Source organism: Myripristis murdjan, chromosome 1 (assembly GCF_902150065.1).
Source record: "Myripristis murdjan chromosome 1, fMyrMur1.1, whole genome shotgun sequence".
Classification (NCBI taxonomy): domain Eukaryota; kingdom Metazoa; phylum Chordata; class Actinopteri; order Holocentriformes; family Holocentridae; genus Myripristis; species Myripristis murdjan.
Genome location: NC_043980.1, coordinates 35,619,709 through 35,644,818, shown reverse-complemented (window position 1 = coordinate 35,644,818; position 25,110 = coordinate 35,619,709). Strand labels below are relative to the sequence as shown.

At 44.1% G+C, this 25,110-nt stretch overlaps 1 protein-coding gene and 1 long non-coding RNA gene across 2 annotated transcripts in view; one reads left to right on the top strand and one right to left on the bottom strand.

The window, feature by feature from the left end:
- Positions 1 to 25,110, top strand: part of LOC115366837 (sodium/potassium/calcium exchanger 3-like) — a 53,290-nt gene that overhangs the window by 3,632 nt on the left and 24,548 nt on the right. Inside the window, exon 2 of the mRNA XM_030062489.1 lies at positions 209 to 343. Within this exon, the coding sequence (XP_029918349.1) occupies positions 209 to 343 (135 nt within the window). The remainder of the gene's footprint in view (positions 1 to 208; positions 344 to 25,110) is intronic.
- LOC115366847 (uncharacterized) lies at positions 19,376 to 22,365 on the bottom strand. The gene is made up of 3 exons (XR_003928871.1): positions 22,304 to 22,365; positions 20,260 to 20,344; positions 19,376 to 19,961 (listed from the first exon to the last, which is right to left on the bottom strand). It is a non-coding gene; the product is annotated as an uncharacterized LOC115366847 (long non-coding RNA).

The following is a 25,110-nucleotide window of genomic DNA, read 5'->3' as shown; positions in this document are numbered from 1 at the left end:
TCCCTCATGGACCTTCAAGGACACAAAAACATTGGTGCGGACTTGAGATTTTCTGTATCACTACATTTGTTATTCAGGAACACTAAAAAAAAAAAAATTGCCAGAAGGTGGTTCAAACTGTCCTCGTTGCGGTTTTAAAAATATTGTTCTTGTCAGTGGCGATGCTAATAAAGCTTATTCCCGTTTGCTGTGCCACGTTTTCCTCTAGGTTATGACATCTCGAGCCAGAGTGCGCTGGACCGGGAGAGGTGGGCAGGCAGGAGGCTTCTGCAGGAGCTGGAGCTGGACAACAGCAGTCTGGAGGAGATGGAGCATGAGGGCCCCAGGAACTGCACCTTACCAGGTAAGGCATGAAGGGATGAAAGAAAGAGGACAGCCATGTGTTCTCCCTGGCCCTCGCTCCCTCCCTCCCTCCAGAAAGAGAGAGGTGGAAATAAAAAATGGAAAGAAAGAGGACAAACAAACGATCACCCCACATGCGCCTTCTCTCTGCTCTTCCTGGTCCCCATGTTTTCCCCTCCTAATGTGGGGTAACCCAGATTGCGGGGTCAGATGGTTTCCCATGAGCACAGGGTGCAGCAGGCGATGGCATTCCGGCTGCCTCAGCAGTTTTCCCACTCGGTCTCCATCACATTTTTCGGATCCTGCAGGTTTCTCTCTCTCGCCGCCTCCCTCCCTCTTTCCTTGCTCCGCAACCCCTCCCGCCCACTCCATCTCTACCTTTCGCGCTCTCTATTTTTCCCCCCTCATTTTTTTTCCCCCCACGGTTGCCACATCTCTGAAAAATCCTTGTTTCCATGGCGACCTTTTTATCTTATCATCAACAAGCGACTTCTGTTTGAGGCGCTCAAGGGTAGGGATGCTGAAGGCGTTTCGCACGCACAGGACCTGGTGTCGCGTCTGTTGACGGATTTGTTCATTTAAAGAGTAAAATCACTCAAGAAAGGATCACATTTACGTGATCCTGAAATATGAAATCCATTCCTGTTCATTTGAAGGCATGTCCAGCGATGCAACACAGCCTGCTTCTCATTGGACCAGCCCCTTTCTGTATGCACGGACTCTCACCACCTCCATTTTCTGCCATATCTTTGATGATCCGCTGCGCTGTTTCTATTTTTAGAAGCAGATGGAAGGAAATTTGATGTTCAATCCCGTTATAATTGATGTGTAGGGGACTTGGGAGAGGCCGAGGAGAGAGGAAGGGATAGACGGCGAGGTTGCCCGCGACGGATCACACTGACGTTTGTCTTTTTACCTTGAGCGGGCCATGATTGGTCTCCTGATGGAGGGAGGGGCGGCCTCTGCCGTGAGCTCATTAAACCAAATGGCCATCATCAATCTCCTCGCTCACCTTCCAAGGTCGCTGCTGTCATCTATAAAGGGAGCCGAGGTCAAAGTTCGACTTATTCTCCTCTATCGCCTATTATAGCTGCTCTTTCCTCTCCTCTCCTTCCACCGCCGCAGCTAAATTTAAAGCAGATCCTCCAGTGGCTTCGGCTCCCAGAAGCCTCTGGAGGATTTCTAGGTTTTTGCTAAATAACCTCTATTTTTGGAAGCCTTGGCCTATTCCGGTAATTTCGGCTCTCGTCCCCCCAGTATGAGACGCATGCAGCTGCTATTGTGGGCAGTTAGTGAATCATGCTTGATCTGACCTTTGAGATGAAAGAAGCGGCTGCACTTTAACAAGGTGGCGGCTGTGCGAGTGAGGGGGGGGGGGGGGTCAGAGCGGTATAAAGTGTCCACGCAGGTGCATTTGCATGTGTTTAAATGACAGGGTGATCGTGGCGTGGGGAGAGGGTGCAGGCCAGGCGCGGCATGCACAAGACAGTTTGCATATGCGTGTGTGTGTGTATGTGTGTGTGTGATGGGGAAGTGTCCCAACGTGAGCGCTGTGTTTTGGGACGATCCGGTGGCTGCAGAGACGCCGGCTGATTATTCGCTGAAACTAGAGGCTTGCTGATCGACTGCCCGAGAGATGAGACAGAGAGAGAGAGAAAGAGAGAGCCACACATACAATAAGCCATCATACCCATCATTACATCTCTCTCCCTGATTTTAATTGTGAGCGCCCCGCTGCTTGTGTTGATTTCTGACACTTGTTTGCACCCCCCCCCCCCTCTCTCTTTCCATTGCTGTGTCATTGTTTCAGTGCGGGGGGGAAGGAGAGAAGGCACAGGCTGCAGCTGATAGGAACGCCAGCGAGCGGTGACAGCTCACGTTAACGTCGCCACTTGCAGTAATTATTTCCTCGGCCTTTGCTCACCCAAGGTTTAGTGGCCCAAAATGTCAAAGAAAGCGTTCACTGGCCAGGGAAAGAGGAGAGGGAGAAGTGGCTGGTGCCTTGTTGGTGTGTAATGGGGCGGATGTGTACAGTTCATTGCGATTCTATAGAAAAAAAGGAGCCTCTCAGCCCTGCCTTTGACCTTCCTTGCGTGATGGAAAACAAGGGCGGTTCGTTGTGATCGCTCCGTTTTGCGAATCGGGTCTCCGAGGCCGCATGGTGAGCCAGAGGCCACTGTGTCAGGAAAACAGGAAAACTCCATTACTTTTAAAGACATCTGAGCAATGGGGAGATTAGTCATACAGTAGACTGAGAAACAGAAAAGCTGATGATATACACTCTTGTCTGCAACAATAGTCACACACATACCCACCGTCCTAATGTTTCCCCTTATTTCTTCCTTTCTGTCCCGCTCAAACACATCGGAGCAACGTTGTGTACAGTAGCTTTGGCCGTGCGATGAGACGGCGAGCGGGACGGGGACCCCCGCGCACGTGACTGCTCTCTCCAGGGGTCTCTTCCCGTAGGCTGTCCTCCTTCGTTATTAAAGAGCCTTCTTCCTCTCCCGTCCGCGCAGCTCCACTCAGCTCCTACGCAGCGCTCCATTTTAGGAAAGGAGGGTGGTGTGACTTAATCAGGGCTTCCCTGTGAAGAATGTGAGCGCGCGCACCCGAGTGCGTAAGTGGATCCATTAGGACGGCAGCCTCGTTAAGAACAGTATTGATTAATGGGAGGGCGTTGCCCCGGGTTTCTGTAATGCGCACGTGCAGTGTGTGTTTGTAGGATTGCCTGTGTGTGTGTGTGTGTTTGTGTCTGTGTTGGTCTGGGCGTGCGTGCTTGCCCCACTTCTTGTGGGCGGACTCCTGGCATCTTCCCAATGTGGAGGAGGCAAGTTCGTAATCGGAGATTACCTCTGGTCTGTTGCCACGGTACAGTTGATAAATTAATCAAATCAGCATAAATTATCACTCCTTTAATACCTCGACCATAGCCCACCACTAATCAAATGCAAAAATGACCCGGAGCAACCATGGAATGATTTCCTCTGAGAAATCAATTCTGCGTTATTATAATATTAGCTCTGAGTGGGCCGCAGCCTTCTCAACACAATGACAACAGGAGCATTAACAGTTGCAGATGGCGGCGGAGTTCTTTCATAACTGCCTAGCGTGCAGATTGCCGAAGTCATCTTGTTGTGTTATTGCACTCGCAGGAGCCCCGGCCTCACGGGAATAAGACCAATCCATCACGGCAATTAGCTCAGCTAGTCTAAGTTTCCCCTCTACATCAACCCCAGCTGATTCCCTGCCTCAGTGTCTGCTTGTTTCTCTCTTCTCTTATTTGTCTTTTACTCCGTGTTTCTCTTCTGCTGCTAAGCTGTTTATCTGTCATGACTTTATTCTGCTCTCCCTTGGTTGCTGTACCTTTGTTTGTTCTCTCTCTAGTTTTCCTTCATTTCCTCGCTCATTCCTTGGCATGCAATCTCCCCTGTCCCTCTCTCTCCATATGCACTCCCTTAATCCCCATCCCTTCCCATACGGAGGAAATGCCTCCAAGTTCCCCTGCTGAATTATGGAGCCCAGGTTGTTTGCCAGCAGCAGAAGTGGCTCTACACACCTTTAAAGATTCATCCCGCTGGTGTGACTGTGAGCGATGCCACGGCACTTTCCTCGAGCGCTGCGAACATCTTCCTTTACTGCCGCTCTCCTGAGAGGTGGAGGGGACATAAAGACTGCTACACCACACCGAGCGCTTCCCACAGCAGCATATGCTGCATAAGCAACAGCCCCCTTTTTCCTCTTGAACCACTCTTTGGCCTGGCTCCTCTGCTTCAGCCACATTTGCAACTAAATTCCCCTTCGAATTTGCCTTTTCATGTGATTATGTTCTGCATCCTTGTCTCACTCAAAAAGGAGAGATTCTTCATCAAACCAGGGTTATTAGACTAGTGGGTTAAATACTGCAAATTCAATAGCTCTTGTTGTGACAGGTGAAGTGGGTTTAATAGGTGACATCAGTAAGGGATCATAGTTAAATTTTTTACCTGGGTGGAATTTATCAGTTTACTTCTTCATGCTAAAAGCAGATCTTTGTGTACCGTAATCAAAGGAGCAGAGCATTGGTTGTACACCTGTAGTAACTCTAAATTTGTATTTGATGATACAATCAGTGCAGACCAGGCACTTAGGTCTGCCTTCCTGCGAATAAGCCAATCCCAACACATAGGCACCTAGTGCACCGCATAGTGCTGCATTCACGGTGAGGATGAAGGGTTTGCAGGGTAATGTGCTTTCTAGATGACAGTATTCTACTCTGCCAGATTGCATCATGCCATTTTCTGGAGATGCGCTCTTCGCACGAAGGAGCTCAGCCACTCAAGAGAGCTTTTGATTATGACTGACAGATCCACAGCTCCCAAGCGGCGGAACAATGGGTTTCAGGCAGGAGTTTGAGATCGTCTCAGGAACATTTGGGACACTCCTGTAGGTTAAAAAGATGTCTTTTCAAAGTCATGAAACATGTTTCTACAGAAGCATGTACATATATTATAAATTAGCATCTCTTTTCGGTTTAATCATCCAATATTAATTTTTTAGCTGTGACTAAGCTGCATCTCTCTATGAGCTGTATCACTTTTGCAACAGATGTAACTACATGTACGTAGTCTCAGCATGCAAGCCATTGTGCAGTCGGACCCAGAAATGATCTATTTACAATGAACGGACATTAGACTTTAAATTTTGCCGATCAATTTTTAGCAAATTATGCAGCCCTGCTATTATTTAATCATGTTTCACACAAGGCATGATTGGTGTCACCGGCCATAAGCCTACATTATATATAACAGACCAGGATCTTTGCCCTATAATTTGAGTAACCTGAGTAAACCCATGTTTAAACTTAACCGAATTTGTTTTTTGGATGCATTCCTTGGCAGGGATGGAGAACTTGGCATAACAGGAAGTCATAGTGATCTCGGACGTGCCTTTTTCTCACTATTGGCCACAGGTCGGTTCATAGCGGAGTCCTCTACAAATTGCTGTGTGCACAACAGGATCTTGGGATCTTAGTCATCTTCCTGGCCAAGGTCCTTCTTGCTTTGTTGCCAAAGTTTGGCTGGACGACACTGAGCAAGTCCAATCAGGCTGTAGAAACATCTCAAGGACATTTCCATGACATTTGGGTGTACCCTTTCAAGGTTTGAAGTTTTAATTAAAACATCTAATTGGGCAATATGGACTATGGTATGGTGTGAGGCCAAAATACCACAAAACACAGAAAAAGTCAAGGGCGTTGAATGTGATTGGAGGGTTTGTAGGTGTGGTTGTGGTATATTCCCTCACACCTTTGCCCAAGAAAATTTTAGCAGAGTCAGGTTCTGTTACTCCCGAGAGGCTTGTCACATTGATTGACCTTGCTAATATGCTATTGGATGTGTCAGTGGCAGTGTGCCACTGGATGTGACATGTCACTTTGGAAAGCGCCTCTAGCTCTTTATTGACCAGAAGGCAAAGGTTTCCGGTGTCACTGCGTGTTATTGAATAAATGCCATTACTGTTACGACCTCTTCTACCTTTTTTGGGCAGAGAGATTGGGCCAGGCGCTCAGTGAGTCAGGGTTTTTTGTTGTCATTATTCTTGTTTTTTTTTTTTTTCTTGATGCTCTCTAGAGATTTTTAAACATACTACATTCAAATACAGTATTCAATTTGTCCATCTTTTTTGGGTGACATTCCATATCTGTGCCTCTCTAGTCCTTTGATGTGCAAACCTCATGCATATGTATATCAGGGCGCACTTTATTTATTCATTTTATTTTATCTATTTTGTAGCTTTTATTTATCTGAGACAGGTTGACTGGGCATGCATGCTCTTGTTCAGAAATGCCATACATCACATCCAAGCTGATACGCTTTGGTTGTAAGATGCATAACTTTTGCTACGTTTGAGTGCAGCATCCACACTGTTCTGGTGCATTCAAGTGCCTAAGATGGAGATTTTTGGATATGCAGCTCATAACACGTTAGTTTGAAAACTCCGAGGTGGCCTAGTAGTGTGGATGGGTGGATACGAAGGCATTTTAGTACAATCACACAGACAATTAATAAATCATGACTAAACAAAACATTATAGCTAGGCCTACTTACCTTTTATGATTTCATCCGTCTTGTGTGGGTACTTAGTTCTCATCGCCAGTCCCCCACCTTTGCTTTTGCCACAGAGTTTAGCATCCCTGTCTGCATCACATGGTGGTGAAATATCCTCATTAGTAGTTGCTCTGTGCTCCCCTGAGCTGCTAATCCACAAAACTGGATATCTATCTTTCCATTCACCTCCATAGTGCAGCAGAACAGCTCCAAAAACAACACTTTTAGCTCATAAACACATGTGAACAAAGTGGATTATGCCAATATGAAAACGACAACCTGGTAACCTTTTTTGATTGTTTGTTTTTTTGTGTGTGTGTGTGTGTGTGTGCGTAATTACAACATATTGTTAAAGGACTACCAGGTTGTTTTGTCCTGGCGCAAGACCACTATGTGGACGTTTCCTGCGAATGCTACCTGCCGGATCTACTTTCAGATTCAAATAGGAAATAACAAGAAAAGAGCCGTTCAAGCTGCAGTTGCTTTTGTGGTTTCATCTTGTTGTTTGCTTCCACAAGACCTAGACAATACACCAGGTAGCAATTTTTGCACCAGCAGTAGTCTTAATTATTCATCATGCAGTGAAGCCACAAGATAGGTTGTGTTTTTGTGTATGGGACTCAAATATCCATTTTTTCTATTGCTCTTATTATGATACTGCTACAATGTTAAGGCTGTTGCTGACACATATTGCTTATAGTAGAAATGAGTTGAGACACATTCTCTGAGTGCTGTCATAAGGCATTCGGGGAGATTTGGGAAATCACCAACTGAAGCTGAAGTAAATAACACTTCACTGCAAAATAACGAGACAACACCAGGCAATGTGACAAAGGGAAGTTGAAAAGTGCTCAGCTTAATGCAAGTGAACCATGTGTCACCTGTGACGTGTGGGCATGACAGCTCAAATGAACCAGAGTGGTTGTCCATTTGTCCTGCGACACAAACACACACACAACCCACAACAAGGTTCCTGCGTGGCCCAGTCAGAGCTGAATATGTAAATATCGGTTACACACAGAGACAAGCAACAGACTCCAGGAGACAGCAACCAGAGAGAACCATAAGAACAACAACAACAACAATAACAATATGGCACTTATTAAATCCAGAGTTACAAAGTGCTTTACAACAAGCACATAAAACACAGCAATAAAATACGCGGTAATGTATGAATAAACGGGCAGGCATAAGAAATTAAAGGAATAAAACTTTAAAACAATGGATGGCTAAAACTAAAAATAAAACACCAAGGATAAAATGCAAAAACAGTGGGTGAATTAAAACTTAAAATAGAGCAGTGCAAGATCAAGACGCAATGTCAAGAATAAAGCACCGTGTAACACAATAGTTAAGAATAAAATAAGCATAGAAATAAAATTTTAAAAAATCATAAGAAATCTTTTTTATAAAAATAACTATGACATAAGTGATAGTGAATGATATTGAATGAATCAGAGGGTTTGTCAGCCTGGAAATTAAAATCACCAATTAAAATAATTCTGTCACAAATAAGATCAATGGATGATAAAAAAAAAAAAAATTCAGAGAATCGAGGTTAAAAATAATCTGATGGCGATCTAGCTATCATAATATCTATCATAATATGACGTGTATAATCCCCATTCATGCGCCAGTTTTGTTTAAGTGGAGGCCATTCTCTCCAAAAAGACCCAGACAACAATAGATTTGTTTGTTTTAGAGTTTCAAAAGACAGACAGAGTCACTGTTTTGGAATGTCACTGGTACCAATGCAGAACATTACTCCGTCAGCCTCGGGGTCACATTTTATTACGTCAGGAAATTTCTCCACAGTGTCCAGATCCGTGGTGCCGGTGAAAGACTGTCTACACACAGGAGTGACTCTGTTTTGTAGTAGCAGATGTGTACAGACAGAAACAGTGTAAGAGCATCTGGGGGTGGCATTTCTCTTTAAGCACCTTGCTCAAGAGGACCTCGGCAGCAGCAGCTCTCATTCATTCTCTCCTCCAGATTTTACCCAGCCACTCCATCTTTTCCGTCTCAATCCATCTTCTCTAACCTCTTGGCCGCCACCTCCCGGGGCACTTGCACTAACATGAGTTTAGGTTTATACCTTATTCATAATTCCTGAACAAGAGTTCCATAGCAGCTACATAGTGCATTCATAAATAATGAGTCAATCCTTATACCAGTTTTCATACACGGTTCATGTAGCACTTATGTTATTTTTGACATGGTAGCTGCACAGGGTTACTGCTGAACCTTATCAGATTATTTCCCTCTAATATGATCCACTGTTAGACACCAAGGGGCTGCGCAGTATTCCGGCTGAGAAAGCATGAACTTCAGAGCTGAAATTATCACCATTTAGAGGTATGAATGGAAGGCTGGATGTCTCCCACCGTGCACATTTCCCACATTCCTCCCAGGTTATGCATATCATAAGTCAAGGGAGCTTGACTTATGATGATGATGATGTATAAGCGCGCACGTGAGTATGTCTAGGTATGCGTGTGTGAGTGTGTGTTGGGCCATGGCGTGTGTGTGCTACAAACTGTGAGGGACCAAAAAAAAAAAAAAAAAAAAAAAAAAAAAAAGCGCGAGGCCTTAAATGTCAGCACGGTAACCACACTCACGGCATGTGATGTGTCACTCTGCATCACCGTCGCCCACTGAGCATGTGCAGAGGAGGCCCGCAGCCCTCCACGTGCACTCTGAATTTGCACGGGATGCACACGTGCATGAGCTTGCACAGGACCCCTGAGGGTGGGAAGTGCAAATTTAATCAGCTTTTTTTTTTTTTTTTTTGATGCCATCATCTCTGCAAATGTTTTGTTGTTGTTGTTGTTGTTGTCTCTTTTTGTGGAGTTTTTTTTTTTTTTTTGTCCATTAAAGCGTCGACACGCTCAGCTGATGGCTGCACTTCAACAGGCGGCCAGGGCTGCTGTGTCGCTGGAGTGCAACCCCACCGCCACTGTACGTGTGAGAGAGGCACCGCACGCACTATTGCTCTTACACCTCGAGTCCTTGCTCAAACACGGTGGCTCTCATCACTCTCATTGCTCCACTTCCCAACCCCAGTCAAGTCAACATCCCAGAATGCCTTGCTTCCACCCATATGGTACAAGGGCTGAAGTTCAGCAACTATTTTTAGACACTCTGATATTTGTCATTTTTACCAGCCGGCGGTGCCCCTGATTCCCTTGGCTCTTTCTTCTTGTACCTCCTTTTTTATCTTCTGTGACAATAAAAGACGTAAAGATTAAAGACGCTGTGCCACGTGGGAGTGATAAATGGTTGATCCCAAACACCCTCCAGTACGCTGCGCACTGGGGACTTTTGAATCTCTCAAGGCATGCAAACGGATTCAAGGTCTCTCTGTTTCAGCATTCTGTAACATGGATATTTTAGAGGTGCAAAATGTGATGGGTGTTCATTCAAATAGTTTTTTTTTTTTTGCACTGTAGCTGAGCCACTGTTCGTCTCACAGCTTTAGGAAGGCCAATATGTTATTCTGTTTTCAAAACTGGGAGGAAAATAGGAATTTTCCAGGGCAATTACGCTGCGCTTCAGTGAACTTATTCCCTTTGACCAGATACAAAATAAGTGCATATGCCAGATGTGGCATCTTTTTTCTTTTTTTTTTTTTTCTTTTTTTTTCATTATCTAGAGATTTGCATTTAGATGCTAATTAAATGTGTCCAGCCAGATTCAGAACCGTCATAGAACAGTAGGGGAATGAATAGCAAAACGGATGCACCAAGATAAAGTTGATCAGATAGAGTTTGGCCTTTCCGTCCTGATGGCTCTCTTGAAGGCCATCTGTTCAAATCCTCTTCCTTTTAAGCACAAATATCTTCGCTCAGTCCACCTTTCAAAATAATCTTCAAACGCACTCTCCACTATTTTTTTTTTTTTTTTTTTTTTTACAATCTCTCTCTCTCATCCTCATCACCAGCACAATTTCACCGCCAAGTAATTACAATTGGAAGCCATCAGTGAAGCGGCTATCTTGTCATTCAGGAGATATTTTCTCTGTACTTTGTTGTTTTTCCGTTGGGGGAAAAGCAGGGGGAACACACACAACACAACACAGACACACACACACACACACACACACACAAGAAAAACATTTCCCACTGTGCATAATTAGTCAGAAATGTGAGAGGCAGAATCACCTGCATTCATAATTGGCTGGATAGCTTCCAGTTGATGGTAGCTTGACAGAAGAGAACAGAGGGAGACGTATTGCAAATTCATAGTACATCACAGCCCTGTTTAGTGCAAGGTGGTCAGGAATTCATTAATGGCATGTGTAACTGTTATCCATCACCACCATGGCACCCATACTTCTATTAATAGAGTCCCACTATGGGATTTTAATGCATAAATACGGCTACCACCTCTTAACCTCCATGTAACTGTTATATCCAGACTATTTGTCCATAGTCTGGCGATGGAGAATGACTTGTTACGTATGTTACAGAGATATCCTTTTAGTTTAGAAAACCTTTTTTCTCAGTGAGCTCGGTGTCAGCCTGTCCTAGGCTTATTTCTTTTGAGTGCTTTTTGCAGCCCTTGAGTGATAAATGATTTAATAAGCCACCACGAAACAATAAGTCTAATTGCGTTTGATTGATTTTGCGAGACTGGCTTTTGTTGAGGGACTTCCTCGCTGCACCCATTAGACTGGCACAGAGCGTTTCGCCGAATGGTTTCAAATGTCACCAAGTTCATCGTGTGTTTTCCCTGCTTTCTCTCCCTCCGTCTCTCCGCTTCACTCCGGCGGTCTGGGCTGGTCTGTATCAAACTGTAATATAACGTGCTTAGTCATCAGAAGAGCAACAGCATCCACAAGCTTACACACACACACACACACACACACATATAAACACACAGTAAAAGAGCCTATCCAAACAGGAGCCTGCTGTCCAAATATCCAAATGCAGTCAGACAACCCCCTCCTCTCGCCATCTTACCCCCCAATGCCAAATCCAGCCAGCGGTGCCTGTTTGTTTCCATGACGACGGCCTAAAAGTATTATATCATCAGTGAGAGGGGAGCAGGGCACAATCTTGTACGCATGCACACACATACACACACACTCGCGTTCCCTCTCTCTCTCTCTCTCTCTCTCTCTCGGCCTCTCTCTCACACACAAACTCACACACACCCATAGCCCCAACTGCCCTCTCCCCAACCCCCTTTGGAGCATATGGAGCAGAGTGGAGTGGAGCCGTAACCCTGCGTTATGTAAGGCTCCCAGGCTCTGACTCAGGAGAGGTGACATCATCACCAGTAAGAAAGTGTGTGTGTGTGTGTGTGTGTGTGTGTGTGTGTGTGTGTGGGACTGGGATTGGAGGGGTAGAAATCTCAGGATCAGCAGCTCTGCTTCTGTCTTGCCAGCAGAACCAGACAGTTGTGTTCCTCCTACCTCGCGTGTGTGACGTACAGCAAAAGTTCGGCCTCGCAGTTGATGAACTCCCGAAAGTGTGCGAGATTTCACAGTTTAGACGTTCATCAAGTCCAAATCGCTCGCTTGATTAGCCATAAATGCGGCATCACTGTGGCCAGCGCGCATTAGCACTTTCTGCCGACATGACAACCCACTTACGGCACTTTGAATAATTGATTGTGAATATATAAACTCATCACTGCATTTTGCAACTTTGAAGACAGTAACGGTCTCTTTGCTGTTCACTTGTTTTGACAGCTTCATTTTAGCGAGTGAGTGAGTGAGTGGGCCCCTGCGCCGCGGCCCCATCAGTTACCGGGAGTTGGCTCTCATTAGCCAGGATTTCACGGCACGGCGTCCATGATATTACTTGTGGTTATTTGTGATGAACGAATGAAATATGCAGCAGCCAGTGGTTTCAGCCTTGCCGCTCTTCGCTGTGAGAGATCAGCACAGCAGAAGGGGGCTCGGACGGGCAAAGCAGGGGGGATGGGGGTGGGTATGACGGAGAGGGCGCTCTATATTTTATATTTAAACAGCAGAGATTGCAGGATGGGTGGAAATCCCCACAGGCTGAAGTATTGCTCTCCTTACTCTGTACCTTTTTCATCCACAGCTCCGTGGAGGTTATAAATAAATATGAAAGATAGAGGGAATGACAAAGAGAGGGAGGTAAAGATAAAGAGAACGGTTATCCAGCGGGACATACAGGCATGTGAGCTGAGAGCTCCGGGCCAAGCCCACACTTTGCTCACGCATGTGCACGAATCTCTTACAGTTCACCATATCATTACATCAGGTAACATACAGGACCATGAAATGCACATGGGAGAATGCATTTTGTGTTTGTCAACCCAGGTTGTATTAAATCATTGATTCCCATCATTTGTAAGTGCACATAGCGCAACCTCACTGCTAGATTTCACCCTGCTGCAGCTATTTGTTAGACGTCAACACAGTCTAACATTTTTTTTTTTTTTTGTGGGGCGGACTCACAGCACAGTGAAATATGTCTTGAAATTGCCCAACCAAAAACGGTTGCAAACAGTTTTTATTTAGAATTTACAGTCGTGTATTGCCTTGTATACATCATGTCATTCTGCTGCAAACTGGTCTAATGCCAAGTCAGGGGAAATGAATGCTCTTTTCTTTGGTATTCCCCATGGAGGAAAATGTCTTCATCTTATGAGCATTAATTTATCCCACTATCATGTATTTGCAGGTCAGAAATGTATAAGATGGGAATTCCGATGTCTGAGTTCAAGTGAATGCAGCATTAGCTGACGTAGTAGGAGAATGGTGTGGATGTATACAAGGTAGTGTATTCCCCTAAATACTAAATAAAACATGCATTTCAGTGAACATGTAGCAGTGAATATAAAGATTTAAGTTCAAAGCCAGTCTAGACGGCGCACAACACTGTCAGCTGAAATCACAGGAAAGGAAGCTGAGCACACAAACATCCAGAGAGAATGATCAGGAACAACAGGGGGACTGCAGTGAAAGACAGAGGGAAAAACAGATTCGGCCTAAACCTCGACAGCAGGCCGGCCGCACGATGCACTTGTGCAATTGAACGTGGCAACCGAGCGTAAAAGAAGAGCTAAGGTGCTGCAGAGCTCAGGCGTCGGGGGAAAACAAGCCAGACAAAAGTCATGCCACGGCTCAATTCAAAGCTCCTCACTGGCTCGCGGTGACTCCTTCCAAATTGCCTGGTAAATTAGACTGGCATGGGATGATGCAGGCAGGCAGGGGAGGTAGGCAGCCGTGTCCAAAGGGAGAATGACGAAGAGCAGGGGAGAATGTGTCCCCCCAGCAAGTCGGAGCCTGATTGCTGATTGATACACTGACTGCCACTGATTGGGCACAGTGAGCAGGAACAGGGAAAGAGGGATGATTGCACAAAGGGAAACAAGAGGAGGCTGACAGGCCTTGTGTATGTCTCTGAGGGTGTGTGTGTGTGTGTGTGTGTGTGTGCTTGTGTGTGCCTGCGTGTGTGTGTACATGTGTGCTACAGCCAGCAGGGATGCACAGGGCCAGAACATCATTGGCAGCTGTTTAGGGTTCATCCCAGTGACCTCACTTACAACTGCACTAATTACCAGACCAACCACATTACTTTGAGTCATTCTCTCTCTCTCTCTCTCTCTCTCTCTCTCTCTTATTCGTTCTCCCTCATGCACACTCAGTAGAAGTCAGTTCCCCTGCATTGTGCCTTATCAGCACAACTGTTGACGAAACTCTATTGATGGAGCTTTCAAGTACAGGTAACATTTCCCCCTCCCCCCCATTCCTCCTTCCATCTTTCCCCCCCCACGCACCAAAGTAATTCCCGTCATGCGTAGCGGGACACATGCATTATTTTTTCAATCCCCAAACATCATGCATAATGCACTGCATCTAACCCTGCGCTGTGCATGGAGTGAAACAGCTCTGTGCATCAGACGTCAGCGCTAATGGCAAGTGTACCGCGGAGCAGTGGTGGAGTGACTCTCTTCAGGTTAGGGCTAGCAGTCTATTATTTGTGCCCACCTCTCCCTTCTGCCACTTAAACCCACTCAGCCTCAAGGAGACACACACTCTGTTGCTATGGAGTGGGCTGAGCTTCCTTGACTACATGGCTGGCTCCCTCGCCGGCTCAGGCGGATACACTTGGACACATGCACAGAGGGAGGATCGGAGGTATTGATGAACCTGATCAATCAAAGAGGGTGTGAGTGCGTGTGTTTACGTGTGCGCGTATAATTTGGTGTATGCACAGTGTAAATGAGTATCTGCTTTGTTGTGTGCATCAGTATGTGAATACTTTGTGCGCAACATGAATGTGTTTTTGGACCCATGAAATCACATAACACACCTCACTGGGCTTTCCTTGACTAAAGAAATTCTCAGTTGACTAATAGTCGTAGGATTTTATTTGTTCGGCCAGCAAATCTGTAAATTGCTGCTGCCATATTATCCCGCTCCCAAAATGGTCTTTGTCTATTAAAGAATATAGTTGAATAAGCAGCTTGCTTTCATTCATAATTCAGACATGTGGTTTAAAATGTCTAAAACCAGCTAGTCGACTGAAAATTCTCAAATTTTTGACTGAGTTGGAAGTAGCAGCGCCATCGCTTTTGCACAGCGTATGTAACTGTGTGCAGTAATTCCAAGCAAGTAACTGCAGGTGCTATAGCACTGTACATTTGCAATCAGCCATACACTAACTTGACCTCAGCAGGTTTCACTTGATGTAAAGTGTCATCGGGCAGCTCTGAAAAGATCAGCATGTGTGTATAAAGTTGGCATCTTTTGTTAGAAGCTGAAATGGTCCTGCCTTGCCTGGCTGTCATGTAATGAATAGGGCGAGGGTGAGTCACCCCTCAAATGCAGCAGCAGCATAATAACAAGTGAACTGTTATGTAGTTGAAATAAATGGACATCTTGGTGGTGGCCTTTTGTGCTTTTTGATGGACAATTTGGACAAAAAGGTTGTGCAGTCAAAGTTGTGGTCGATGTCCGTGTGTTGGACAGAGGATTTGCTGGGAACATTCAGTATGCTGTGCTTGGGCTATGGCTCCCTGTATCATATTTGGTCAAAATACGTTGAATATTTGGGGAAAAAAAAAAAAGTGACTGATTTAATCCTATTTTGAAAGCGTTAAGTCCATCTTTGTAATAATGCCAATGAATAACACCACTAGGGTGTCTTATTTATGCTCTGGGAGATTACATCTGTGCAAGTTTGTCCCGTCCCAACTCTTTGATGCCCCACCAATGGACAGCTTCTTAGAAGAAAATATGGAAAAGATAACTGTGACTGCATCTGGGAGGATTTTCTGGGGATTAGTGTAGATTTAGAGGTTCAAAACTGCAAGCAAGGCCAGCGTTTTAGCATGAGGCTCACTTGGACATGCAAGATTCAGAGGAACGTGTCAACAAAGTTCAGTTTCTTGTTTGCAAATGCTGCTTGGGTTGTTGGTAATAATAATCAAGTGCAGTTCAAGTAGTTGCAGGCCATCGGAGTGAATGAGAAAACCTACCGGCCCATGGTAACTACTGTCAGTGTGCCTGTGCCTGCCACGCTGTAGCCACATGAGTGACCAGCAGTAGAGGAAGTGTGTGTGAATGGAAGGGCCGGCTCCCAGGTGTCAATGTGTGTAAATGTGTAAATGTAATGTGAAGCGTGCCTGAAACAGAGCATGTGTGCTTAGTCAACTTTACCCGGATGAATGGCCATTTGCTACAATTAACCCACATTTTACATTGCAACAAACCATTTTGAAAATCATATGGGGCCACTAAAGATTTCACAAAATCCTTTGATTTTTAAATGTGAAAAACCAACTTATAATGTTGTGTTTTTTTATTGTACACTATCATTGCCCTTCATAAACCACAGACCTAATAATTGACAGTGGAAAGCAAATGGTCCTCCAGGGACTATTTTCCCGGCGGAGAGATAATTTCGCTGCCCCGTTTCAACTCATCAAAACAGAACAGTGCTGCTGCTTTTAAGAAAACTACCGTGGACAACGTTATTACATTGACAGAACACTGGTGTGAATTAAAGTTTTAAGTCACTGAAAGTTCATTTTAATAAATGTGAAGAAACATTAAGTATTTTATACATAGTACGCTTAACATGCAAAATCAAGGGCATGGTCCTTTAAAAGAAATGCAAGAGAAAAGGTGTCAATTGGTGTCAATTTTCAATTTTAAGTCAATTAAAGGAAAAGTTCACCCAAAAATGAGAATTGTGTCATTAGCTACTCACACAGGTGATGTGTCTTTGTTCATACAACACACAAAGAGGCTCTGTTCCAGTTTCCATGGCTAGCCTTTTATTAACACCCTGCCAGGGACAATGTAAAATACCACTGATGAACCTCTTACCGTCTGTACTTTGGTGAATGACTTTAGTATACCTTAGAACAAAGTATTCTGCACTGGCAATAGTCTCCCTTCTCAAAGGTTTGTTTAAGAAGCACAGAAATGTAGCATTAGCACTTTCAGAGCTGATACAGTTCATTCGCACATTTCCTCTTCTTCAGGACTTATACTTAAGTCTCTGCTGCCAGCTTCGTCAGTGACAGCAAATGCAAACTTTGTGGAGTAAATACAGTATTAGAGAATATTTTTGGAACTTGTTTCCGTTAAAACAGCAAAACAGAGTCCACAGTGGTTTGGTCGTGGGGAAAAAATATGTTTGCCTTGTTACCAGCTGACATAAATCTGATGCATGTACAAATGAGCGATGTGGACTCTGAAACATTTAATGTTAAAATGTGCATTTTAAACAAAACTTTGAGAATAAAGACTGTTTTTTCTTTTCCTTGGTGATAAACTTGGTATTAAAGCTGTGCACTAAAGTATAGTCAGTGGAAAGTTCGGCAGTTAGTGAAGCTAGGCTAACAGCAGGCTAGCCATTGAAACTTAGCGTGCTGGAGAAGAGCTAACAGGGAGCTAGCTAACACAACTCAACAGCAGCCCTCTGAAACATGTCCAAAAAGACAGGAAAGAGCTATATTTACACTGTTATTTAACAGAAAACTTCATTATAGTCTTTGATAGCAAAAGCAGAGTTAACGCAAATGTGCGCCAAAGCCTCGCGCGTCCATGCTCTGCTCGACGAGAACATGCAATGCGTAAGCATCCAGGCATATCACAAATTAACTTTTTCAAAATTTGGTGCTCAACAGCTTTGTAACAGACCAAACGCTTGTATTTTTTGCGTGCTGTCAGCTTGGTCGTAGTTTAGCAGTGTAAACATGGAAATACTGTTGTGAGTTCACATGGCAGTGTGAACTATTTTGCTATCAACTGTTATCATCAAGATTTCATGGGCTGTGGTGCAATTTTATTGTCTTTTTTGCTTTTTTGGAACTTCAAAAAGCGGTAAGCATTGACTTTAGTTGTTTTGGTGAAAGCCTCTACAGTTTCTCTAGCGACTTCGAAGTGTGCTGTAATTCATTTCCTTTAAGGTGTTTTTTTTTTTTTTCCACAACAAATTTTAGCTCTGTGCAGTAATGAATTGGCTGAATTGTCACTTTTTCAATAAACTAATTGATTTGTACACTTTATGCAACTTGTGGAAATGCATTTTAGGCCTAGATATCCCAAGGTGGATATTTCCTTATTGTCCAGCAGCACTTTGAATGTTAAACTCAGAGCCTGATCCTCCACTTGACTAGTTGACTACTTTTAGGGGGTAAACCATGACTACTTTTGCCATAACACAGTGGCTCTAAAATGGAGGTATGCTGGATTACTGCAGGAGGTATGTATGATTTTTTGTTTTAAATATTTCAAAGTTTTATGTGGGGTATTCCCTCTGGGTTTCCCGAAGGTGTCAAACGTGTGTGTTTCTGGTTTAACCCTGCTGAAAAAACCAGCTTGACCAGCTAAGGCTGGTCAAGCTGGTGACCAGCTAAATTCCAGCTGGTCTATGGTAGCTGGTCTAAGGTGTGTTTTGGACACATTTTAGCTGGTCAAGCTGGAGAGGGCCAGCCTATGCTGGTTTTAGCTGGTCAAGCTGGAGAGGGCCAGCCTATGATGCTGGTTTTAGCTGGTCAAGCTGGAGAGGGCCAGCCTATGCTGGTTTTAGCTGGTCAAGCTGGCGAGGGCCAGCCTATGATGCTGGTTTTAGCTGGTCAAGCTGGAGAGGGCCAGCCTATGCTGGTGGTTTTAGCTGGTCAAGCTGGAGAGGGCCATCTTATGCTGATGTTTTAGCTGTTTTATACTGGTTTAAGGTGGTACACTACCTTGTTTCCTGAATAGAATATATGATGGTGAATTTCAGCCAGTTGCAAACAGCAGGAGATATATAAAAAAGGTATGTATTAACAAAATCCATTAAAATATGAGAAAGTTGAGTGTCAGTTTCATATTTACTGCAAACAACAACGTACCATCATTTATGAAGTAATTTTCATCATAACATTTAGAACATTGGAACAGTTAACAGAATCAGACGGTTGGTTGAGCTGGTCATGAAAATGTACCTAAATGAAGGCTATTTAAAGTCTATTTGTAAACATAAACAAAATAAAACAACACATTAAGTGAACTGCTGGTTATGCTGGTGACCAGCATCCCATGCTGGTTATGCTGGTGACCAGCATCCCATGCTGGTTATGCTGGTGACCAGCATAACCAGCATGGGATGAGGGGTTAATGAGCATGGGCAGCCCTCATTAACCCCTAAGGAAGCCTGCACTGGCCCTGTATGGGCCCACTTAGGGCTGGCTAGAGGGCGCACAGCAGGCAGGCTTTACCTAGCCTTCAGGAAGCCCTCATTGCCCTCGCTAGGCCCACACTGATTTTGCAGTTAAATCCCCCTATTAATCTAAAACAATAAATCAGTTCCACACATAAATGTATTTCAGCTAGAAGTGTAGTTTCCTTTGGGAGTTCCATACATCTGAAATGGATGTGGTCATTGATGTATGCATTGTCAAAAATGTACAATAGTCAAAAGGATTCCAATCACTTCATTTATTAAATACAAACACATTACACTGAATGAAAAATGTTCTACTCTGCACATTACAGCCTTATTAATTTAAGACAGGGTTGTCAAACTGGTGCCATGGAGAGCCAAGAGGCTGCAGGTTTTCATTCCAACCGAAACCTCCACCAGGTGATTTCACTGATTGGTTCCTCCTTTCTGATACAAGGTGAGGTAATCAGTGAAATCACCTGGTGATCTATTGATATCTATTGTTCGTGACCCCCTAACTCTTCCTACTAAACATGGTCAACGGAACATGAGAGGAACTGCAGTCAAAACCCAAATATGAATGATTCAAATTCAGTTACTCGTGGCACATTTTTCAGCCCATACTTCAAACAAAGAAAAAGCAAAAACTCTGACCTCTGATGCTGAAAATATATTCTTGTGTGCTGCTAACATGTCCATATTTCAATTGAGGTGATGTATTGATTGGCAAAGCTCACTCTTCCCCCAAAGTCTCTTGGGTAGTCAGCCGACGATGGTATCGCTCCATTCGTCCACCCGCTGTCTCTTGAATTCCGTAGCCACACCTTCATCTCATCCTCAACTTCAGACTCCTGAGGACTTGGCTGGAGGGAGCATTTTCTTACAGCCTCTGAAACATAAAAGTAAAGGGGCCTATATAAAATACTGTGTGTAGTGAGCAGTATCTACATGCTATTTCTAATACCAGTGTTATCAAACAGTCATTTATTTTTGGCGGGCCGCCACAATATCAACACTGTCCTCCACATATTAATTTTCTATTTCCACAGTTGCCACCATGTTCAATCACTTAGACAGCGTAGCAGTGAATAATATGTTAAATATGCCGACAGAGTGGATGTATTCCTTCTTTGTGTGTGTGTGTGTGTGTGTGTGTGTGTGTGTGCTTGAGTGAGACAGAGATATACCTTAATCTCTCTACTCTGTGTCACGAACCAGGAAGTCAAGATCAACTCCTCTTCTGTCTGTACTTCTTGGTTTTCTGTCTCTGTTCTGGAAGAGAGAGTAGGGTGGGAACAAAGATGGAGAGAAACAGAGGGATGGAGTGAGAGAGAAGGAGAGTAGAGAAAGAAGGCCAAGACGTGGGTAATTTTCCTTGTGAAAGACAAGAAAAGCACGTTACAGTATCTGTTTATTCTAGAATTCACACTGTTTGTTTGAAGATAACATTTGACATTATGAGCATATTTGGGTGTGTCATTTGTTGTCATTAGTTGTACAGGGCTCCAGACTGCGACCAAATGGTCACTTTTTGCAGCGACCCTTGAGACAGCGCAAGCATATTTGGCAACCACTTGCACGTGTGCAACTTGTAAATTTGCCGACATTTTTTTTATGTCTAAAAATGTCCAGGAACTAGCGGTTATGAAGGGAAGGAGTTTTAGGGAGGTGTCGTTCGGACCTGATCACATCTGGATCAGCTGTCAGTCAGTTCAATAGCTGTTTGTGTCTGAGCACATCAGTGCTGTAATATTAGGCTCACAGCCATATGAGTTTCTCTCTCTGTACTGTTACCTGATCAACAAATATCTGCACTGAATAAAAACCTGCATGCAGTATTTAAACTGTGCACTGTGTCAGGCAGCGGCACACAAATTAGTTTTACTGAAAAGAAACGTTAATATTTTTGATTATTAGTATTGTCTGTTTTCACTGATGTCCTGATTTTAAAGTCACGGTTTAATAACCCAGAATTTTATAAAAATGTCTTTTGTTCATCACACTTTATTGAGGCTAAATGCTTCAGGAAAAATTTTCTTTTATCACTTTTATCAGCACTCAATGGTCAGCCTGAGAAGTGTTTTTTTTCCCCCTAGCAAACAGACTCATCTACTACCATAAAAATAATCCAAATCCATAACAGTTCACATGGGAAGTAGCTACTGATGAAAAGAAAACTTTCTGATTAATGCAGTCATTTAAAAACTGACTGGTAGTTCTGGAATAAAAACAGCTGCTTGGTAATATTATCTCTGCTAATACTGACCACCATGCTGCCCATTACAAGTCACTTACACGCATCAGACACCGGCCTCCAAGTACCACTTCATTTTTAGCCAGAAAAAAAACTGTGTACGTTAAGCCCTGACTGCTAGTAGTCTATTTTAACGTACAGTAGCCTTTAAAACTTGGTACACAATACATTTCTCTCGCTGTGTTTCTCCACCGCGCTTGCCTCCTCACTCTTACACGTACTGAACTCCGTTTTACACTGTGGATCCTCCACGACTAGCATGAGTAAACCGTGAAGTGCCGTGAGGATGCGCAAACCGGCGCAGACAAAGTGGACTTGAGTAAGTAGAGGGTGTAAGGCCATGATTAACAAATGCCCCCTCTGTCTCCTGTCCGCAAAAACATAGTACATACAGAGAGACTGTGACGTTAGCTGAAAAAGGCACAGACCCACACCGAGGAGTGTAGGTGGTGTGACCCACGCAGCTGGACCCTCAGCCTTCCTCACACACACACTCAGACAGGTGAACGCCCCCCCCCCTCAACATGGATTATTAAAATTATACTAAAAGAAAAACGTCGGCAAATTCGACGCACAACGACGCGCGTGCTTTGCGAGAGAAGCTGTGAAAATATTGGCGCTGTCTCAAAAACGGCAAAATGCCACGATCTGGTCTCAGTTTGGAGCCCCGACTGTTGTCAGAAAATTAGATACTCTCGCCGGCCACTGTGGTGAGGAATATGAGAAACAGGATGATAGGGACCACTAGCCCAACCTTATATTTATTTTTCGCTGAGTGAAGTTTAAGCTAAGCCAACCGTCAACGTCGAGGTTTGCTAGCTGACAAAGATAGCTAACATTCGTCAACGTTCGAAAAAATGGCTAATGGTCTGAATTAACTAAAACCATACTCAAATACAATCCCAGGAGAACACACACTATAACAATATTTGCTGTAACATTAAACTTTAAGATGAAACATTACAATTAAAACTCACCTCGGGAAAATACCACCTTCAGCCAGAAGAAGTAACGGTCGCGCTCTGTTCCGGTGGGGATGTGAAGAGGCTCAAGTGCGTAGTGATATGGCACCTCTTCAGCAGAAAATAGTTCCAAGCACGGACGTAATTTGGGAGGGCAGGGAGGACATATCCCCTCCACTTTTTCAAAAGGCAATTTTGCATTGGATTATATATATATATATATATATATATATATATATATATATATATATATATTTATTTATTTATTTTATTTTATTTTCTTTTTTTCTTTTTTTTTCAGTTTCTCCCCTCCTGTGATATTCCCTGGTCAATTTGATCCGCTCACCGCTCACGCTGGGTGGTGGTGGCTATATGCCTGAGTTTAACTATTGTCAAAATAATTCAGAATTTCTCCTTATTTTTTTTTAACTAAAAAAATGAGGTATAATTTTATGTAAATGAGGTCTATTGACCAAAAAAATGGTAAACTGTTAATTCTGAACCCTGCTAAACCTTTTAAAACATCAATTATCTATTAAAAATTATAGGCTTTTCTTGTTAAAAACAAAAAGTAATATTTGTTCATGAGTTTTTAAGTGATCATGTGTAGACACAATCCAATTCAAATAATGGATTTTTTATGCATTCTGTGCAGAGGCTATAAATGCAGTCTCTCTCTGAATTTCAAATTACATTAAAAAAAAAAAAAAAAAAAAAAAAAAAAAAAGCCGCCAAAGTGTGGGAAATGACTTTGGGCTGCCTGCACAAAACCAGCATGGGCCCAAAGGTACAAAAGTTGCTCTGGACCCAAATGGGCTGGCCCACACTGGGCCAACATGGGCTTTCTGTGGGCAATCCACTATTATGGGCTGCTTACGGAGAGCCCGTGGTGAGCTCAGAGCTTTGGGCCTTGCCTGGGCAAGCCAGCACTGGGCCTGTGTAGGTTTGGTCTGGGCTGGCCCTAGCCCACAGTGCCCACAAAAAGCCTGCGTGGGCCCCACTGGGGCATGTTTGCTGGGGGATGCTGGTCCAACAACATCCCATGCTGGTCCAACAACATCCCATGCTGGTCCACCAGCTACACCAGCATCAGACCAGCACTAACCAGCATTAACCAGCATAGACCAGCAAAGAATCCATGCTGGTCTATGCTGTTTTTTTCTTGCTGGCCATCCAGCTGGTCCAGCTCGACCACCAGCTTTGGTGACCAGCTAACCAAGCTGGCCACCTGTACTGATGGACCAGCCACACCAGCCTGACCAGCTTGTCCAGCCTGGTAAACCAGCTAAACTTGCCTAAAACCAGCTAAGACCAGCCTGGACCTGCTACCAGCTTTAGCTGGTTTAAGCTGTTTTTTTCAGCAGGGAACTCTGCTGATGTGGTCGTCGAGCGAGGACGTTTGTTCACCATGACCACAAAGCCAAGACAAAAATCAAGAAAATGGATATGTGGTTGCAATGTAGCAGCAATACATCTTAAAACATGGAGAAAGACGTCAAAAAGAAGAAAAACCAGAGCCAATAAAATCATGTAGCTATCAGGTTGTTATTTCAGACACTGATGGCGATGTATTGTACCTCTTTGTATGGGCTTTTTTCACTACCATTTGGTCAGAGTGTACTTGGCTGAAAAAAATATTTCAAAGGGGGTACATTATTGGAAAAAGTTTGAGAGGCACTGAGCATACCGTATAACAGAGGAGAATGAAGGCTGAGTAAATAGAGATGTGTCTAGGTGAAGCCCTGTGGTACGGCAGCATATGGAGTCAGGCAGAGCGCCGACTGTAGCGAGGCAGGTGTTTGGAGAGCGTGCCTGTGTTAAACTAGACCAGGCCGTGGCGATGAGTGCATCTGCTGCCTGTATCTCCCCCTGGCACAGCGGGCATTGGTCGGGGCACAGCGACTGCTGCCGGCTCTGCCAGCGCGGCCTCTCATCTCCATCACCATGCCCACTTGACAGGACTCAGCTGTTGAACCCTTTCGTTCACCTGCTCATGTAGAAGCACCACTCACTGTGATGTGGCCCCCTGCCCGCTGCCCGCTGTCCCGCACCACCACGCTTTGGCACAGGGCTTCACAGCTCAGTTTGATTTTAGCTATTGTGCTTATGAAAACCTGGTGATGATACCGCTGCACTTTTTTTCTACAGTGGTTTGTTTTGCCACGCCGGTCGAATGCACACAGCAAGAGAATATTGAATGTGTTATGTGATATGGGTACTCTACCGTCTATTTCTGTGACTGCGCTCTTTTGTGAGGCCATGTTGCCTTTTTTCTGTGTCACCAAGACCAGTGTCTGTATGTATTTTGTGCTTGGCAATTTCCGCACATGAAGTGATTGTGATTTAGAAAGAGCTCGTTGAAGTGGAACGTTTAAATGTTGATGAGTATGAAACACTTTGTGTGCATGGCAGTGCAGTGTATGGGCGTCGTGGGAGTGTGTTGATATGCATTTGCATCTGCACGTGTTCTTAGCTCTCATAGGAAATTCTATGACGCTGTCCTCATGCTTCTTGGTACAATAACTACAATAATAATTGAGTTTTTTATCTGCAGGCTCTTTGAAGATTTCAGGAGACAATGATTTGAATTTTTTTTCTTCCTCTTTTTTTTATCTTCTCTGTGCATCACTGTTTCCACATTTTTTTCTACTTGTGATTTTTCTGGCATTTCTGCTTGAAAAACTGTGACGAGTGACTGGATGACCAAGAGAAAACAGTGTGTGACATGCAACAAAGGTTGCAGGGCAAAATCACAGACCACAACAATGGAAGTACATAGTACTGAATACCTTCTTGTTTATCATCTACGGAGGGTCCTGTTT